The sequence below is a fragment of the Triticum aestivum genome, chromosome 7A, assembly GCF_018294505.1.
Source record: "Triticum aestivum cultivar Chinese Spring chromosome 7A, IWGSC CS RefSeq v2.1, whole genome shotgun sequence".
Lineage (NCBI taxonomy): Eukaryota > Viridiplantae > Streptophyta > Magnoliopsida > Poales > Poaceae > Triticum > Triticum aestivum.
The window spans coordinates 661239068-661244309 of record NC_057812.1 but is presented as its reverse complement, the minus strand read 5'-3'; the positions used below and the strand labels follow the sequence as shown (position 1 = coordinate 661244309).

The following is a 5242-nucleotide window of genomic DNA, read 5'->3' as shown; positions in this document are numbered from 1 at the left end:
GACTAAACCCTCCGGTTTATATAGACACCGGGGGTGCCTAGGGTTACACAAAGTCGGTTACAGAGAAAGGAATCTTCATATCCAAACGCCAAGCTTGCTATCCACACCAAGGAGAGTCCCATCCAGACACGGGTGAGAGAATCTTTAGTCTTGTATCTTCATGGCCCAACAGTCCGGCTCATGTCCAATAGGCCGGACGCCCAAGAACCCCTTAGTCCAGGACTCCCTCACCTATTTTTTGCAGGGGAGCTTGCGTTGGTCATCACTAGCATGCTAGGACCTAAAGATGACCATAACCATAGAACGCTTTCATGGCTTATACAACTAGCCATAATGGTGTCCCCGCCTGCACACTTGCACAGTCGCCTTTGTTATACACTGAAGGGAATTTGCCGTCAGCCATCTCAAGTTGGAGTAGATCGACATCCCATAGCCCAAATGAGTTTTCACCAAACACTAGTAGAAAACAGGGCTTTGGTCACAGCGCAATATACACATTAGTCCCGGTTGCATTACGAACCGAGACTAATGTGAGCATTAATCCCGGTTCGAGCGGCTAAAGGCATTAGTCCCGGTTCAAATGGGCCTTTTAGTCCCGGTTTGAGACACGGCTTTAGTCCCGGTTTGAGACACGAACCAGGACTAAAGGGTGCGATGCCCTTTTGTCCCGGTTTGTTTGCAAATTTTTAGAATCCTCAAATTCCAAAAGGAAAAAAAGGTATGCTCAAATTTTAGTTTTTTTTTGAATTTTGGTTAAATCTGGTCAAACTATGGTCAAACTACTTACTCAAGAAGTATTAGTGTTACTAAATAATTATTTTAAATTTTTTGAATTTTGGTCAAATTAGGTCAAATTATGGTCAATCTGTGGTCAAACTACTTACTCAAGAAATATTAGTGTTACTAAATAATAATTGGTTTTTAGAATAATAGTTTTAAACTCAAACAGTGAAACGTGTGACTTCATGCTCAAGGTAAACTCATGAGGGTTAATAGGATTGACATCTTACTATTGTCAGGAAAACAACAAGTGCAGACTTGGAAACGAGGGGGAATAGAACCCGAAAGTTAAGCGTGCTTAGGCTGGAGTAGTGAGAGGATGGGTGACCGGCCGGGAAGTTAGATGATTTGGAATGATGAGGGGTGATTAGAGATTAGAGGTTAAATTAAGTAGTGATGATGGATGATTAGAGATTAAATTGTAAAATAATTCAAAAATTGAAAATTAAAAAAATCAAAAATTTCCTATAGTTTCCGTTGGTGTTACCAACCGGGACTAAAGATGGAGCTCCAAACAGCAGCCACGTGGAGGGCTTTTAGTCCCGACAGGCCCTCTAGAATCGGGACAAATAACCCTTTTTCTACTAGTGAAAAAACAAGAAAACCGGGATTGGCCAGGATTAGAAAGGACGGGGTGCAAGTTTCAAGGATTTTAAGGTTAAGGTTCGATTAAGATTAAGAATATGAATTAGTTTATTTCATGCTTTTCTCGTATCCGTATCTCATCTTGACCCAAATTCAAATGTGTGTGTACAGTACGGGTTGAGGCCGATGTTTTACTTGCGATGGAGCTCCACTTCTGGGGTCTGCGGGCCACCAGCGCCGCCTAGGCTGCCAACTTCCTCAACCTCGTTCCCATGGCCATCTGAAAGCGGAAAATTGACCGGTACCACTAGGTGGCAGCCCATCCCTGGCCGCTCCTTTAAGATTCGTGCATCACTGTGTAGTATAAAATGCTAGTCATTTTGCTTTAGGAATACACAACTATACAACCTGTAAATACGGTACACGAGTCCCACAATGTCAACTTTTGGTCACATGGTAAAATAGTCTTGCATTCATGTGATGTCCACACTCTCTCTCTTCTCTCTCCCAAACTAATTCATCCATTTATTTGATCTTTGCTAACTTAAATCCATTCATATATCTTAAACCACAATTTCGATTTTATTTTTTTATATATTTTTGAACTCATGGCGAAGAGACCTTTAAAACAAGGCCAACCTTTAATATATTTCGAACGGGTTTAAAACTAATAATTTCATAATAACATATTTCACTCATTTAAAAAATAACATATTTCACTCATTTGGAAAAAAGATTTTATTAACATATTTACTCATTTGAAAATAACATATTTTGGTCATTTTAAAACCCAATTCACACATTCAAATAAAGATTTCACTCATTTCATTTAACATATTTCACTCATTTCACTTGTTTCAAATAAGATTTCATAATAACATATTTCACTTATTTCAAAAAAAGATATCATAATGACATATTTCACTCATTGCAAGCAATATTTCATAATAACATATTTCACTCATTGCAAACAATATTTCATAATAACATATTTCACTCATTCCAAGTAATGAGTTTCACAAGTTGACATTTTAGTTTCATGTTGTTTTCTGTTTTGGGACTTTACATTTGTGCCCCTAACTCCAACACACTACTCGGATTTACCCATACTTTGACCAGACGAAAACAGAACGGGAGGGCATTTCTGTAAGGTCACCTAACGTCGGAGGGGGAAATTTGAGCATGCTTTGAAATTAGGGGTAAATCTGAGTAGTGGGTTCGAGTTACGGTCACAAATGTAAAAGTCCCTTTTGTTTTTGCAACCTGAATTTCATTTTTTTATTTGTTTGTTTCACAAAAAACATGTATATTTCAATTGCATATTTTTGAAATAACACATCTCACTCGTTCGAAATAAACTGTTACACATTATCAAATAATCAGTTTCACAAATTGACATTTTAGTTTGGGGTAAATAGGTTTCCAGTGGAATATGTTGTTTTCACATTTTTCTAGTGAAAATATGTTTTCACATTTTCTAGTGAAATATGTCTGTTTCACATATGGAATGTGAAATGTCTAAAATTAAACGTCTTTCAAATGTATCCAGGTTTGATCTTGTTCTAAAGGTCTTGATGCCAGGAATTCAAATAAAAAAATTAGAAACGTTTTTTAAGTATAAATTATGAAAATAATAATAATTAAAGTGATGTATTTAAGAGAGAGAGTTTGTGCTTAAGTCAGAAAAAAAAGGTATGTACCATGCATGTGTCTTTTCTATAGAACCTGCATCCATCTAGTGATTTAACTCTGAAATACGTAAAAGATGAAATGTGGAATACTTCTGGGTGGGCCATAGCTACTCCCATAGCTCGCACGTATCTCACAAAATGTGAGCCGTGTGAGATCTGCCGCTTGGCCACCTTCCTCCTCGCCGTCGCGCTGCTGGCGGAGCGCCTCTTCCCCTCCCACTGGCCCGGCAGGATGAAGATCCTCGGCGCAGGGGTGGACGTCGCCGGCACCATGGTGGTCGATCAGCCTGAGCAAAGGCACGCGTCTCCTGCTGCCGTACCTCCACTCCACTTGCACGTCCACGCCGGCGTCCCGCGTCCGCGACGCACGGCGCCCTCGACATGGCCACCGGCACGCCCTGTACCTGTGCGGAAGCTGCGTTAGCTACACGCTCTGGTTCGTCGTGCAGGCCAGGTCGCCAGGTGTTCGTGTTCCCGTCCTGGTACTGGGCAACCGCGCTCACCTGCGTCGCGGGCAGCTTGCAGTCCGCCGTGGCATTCGCCCTGGTACCCGCTGGCAACAGACATGGCTGGGCAGCGGAGTGGAGGCTGGAGTGGGACCTGCGCCAGGTCACGGTGGTCTGCTCTGGGGTGTTCAACACGGGCGCCCAGTTCGTGCTCGTGCCGTCTGCCGTGGGCCGTGTGGCGCCCCGTGTACCCGCCCATGTTCAACTCCCTGTCGTTTGTGGCCACCACCGCCGTCGACGCTGTTGTGCTCGGCACCGATTCTGCCTCGGTGGCGTGCTCGGGGCGGCGCTCGTCGTCGTCGGCTTCTACGCGTTCCTCTGGGGCAGCAAGACCAAGGAGACCGCCGCCGCCGCCAAGGGGGACAACGGCGAGCAGGAGCTACGGCGAGGAGACGCCGACGACTGCATCGCGCTAGCATCGTCGGTGGAACTTGAGATTGTCATTTAACTACTCAATCAATCGTACTAGACTACTAGTGGAGTAACTTGAGATTGTCATTGCCGAACAGTACATGAATACAATTTCATATCTTCTTTCTTCGATGATCTAACAGTAGTGTGCGTAATCTATCTGCTATCATTCTGCACCGGCGAGCTCGAGGTCCACGCCGAACAGCCGGAGGCGCCGCCCGCGCGGTGCCATGTCTTCATCCGACGTCGCCTGCTGCGGAAGCGCCACTGGCACGAGGAGGCTTGTCGTCGGCGCCGAGACGACCCCGGCGCCACGCCTCCGGCAGTCGATGAAGAGGCGCGCGCCGGCGCGGCAGAAGGAGACGGTGTCGCCGGCGGCGAGGCGGCGATCGCGGACGAAGGCGCTCCACCCTTTCGTGATGACGTAGCTCTGGCTGCTGCTCCAGTAGGAGAAGCGGAACGCCCACGCCTTCCCGCCGCCGCGGCCGTCCTCGAACCGCAGCACGGCTCCGGGGCAGGCCGCCCCCGCCGCGCCGCCGGGAACCCGCGGGAGGAGGTGCCGCTCCGCGAAGTGCTTTGGCACCACCAGCCGGTTCAGCTTGCCCACGTCGCTCGGTGTCACCACCTTGTCGAACATGTGCTCCCGCATGATCATCCTCGCCTCGCCGCCGCCATTTCCATTGCCACCATTGCTGCCGCCGCCGTCCCGATCTTGCTCCGCTCCCCGTCTCCCCAGCGCGGCCGTCAACGCCATTGATCTATCTTATTCCTCAGCTCAACTTGTGGATCTATCTGTTGGTTAATCCCAATCAGAAGCACGCCTTCACATGTGTGCGTATATATAGATGGGAATATGGGATCTTTGTGGTTTGCGCGCCAAGTCGTCAACGCCTAGACTTTTCCCATGCACGGCACTCGTCTCGCTCGGTGGTTAATCTCAGCCGTTGATTGCTTGTGATCATGAGGACGTACGGCCTACAAACTCTCTTTGATCCAATAGACATTTCGGTTCGGTTGGCTAGCTGGTGGCATGCATGTCTGACGTGTCACGCGTTATTTCATGCTAATTGCGCACTAGGAAGCAGCCAAGCAGCAAGCAGGTGCATGTGAAACCATGAAGCAATGACAATCACTAGTAGCGATCGATTCAACCTAAAGCTAATCGGCGTCAGCATACAGCATACTTTATATTATATACCTATATAATTACCGTGTACTGTATGTACTAATTGCCGTACAAACGACAATGGACTCGGAAAGTCAACACGT

General features: G+C 46.5%; 1 protein-coding gene across 1 annotated transcript; it reads right to left on the bottom strand.

The window, feature by feature from the left end:
- Positions 1-4139: 4139 nt before the first annotated feature.
- On the bottom strand, positions 4140-4766 carry LOC123153670 (B3 domain-containing protein Os06g0107800-like). Its single transcript, XM_044572678.1, has one exon. It carries the CDS (start codon positions 4725-4727, stop codon positions 4140-4142), a length of 588 nt encoding a protein of 195 aa, XP_044428613.1. The 5' UTR covers positions 4728-4766.
- Positions 4767-5242: the final 476 nt, after the last annotated feature.

Bases quoted from the DNA above. Each gene is read 5' to 3' on its own strand.
- LOC123153670 (XM_044572678.1), bottom strand. From the start codon at position 4,727: ATGGCGTTGACGGCCGCGCTGGGGAGACGGGGAGCGGAGCAAGATCGG.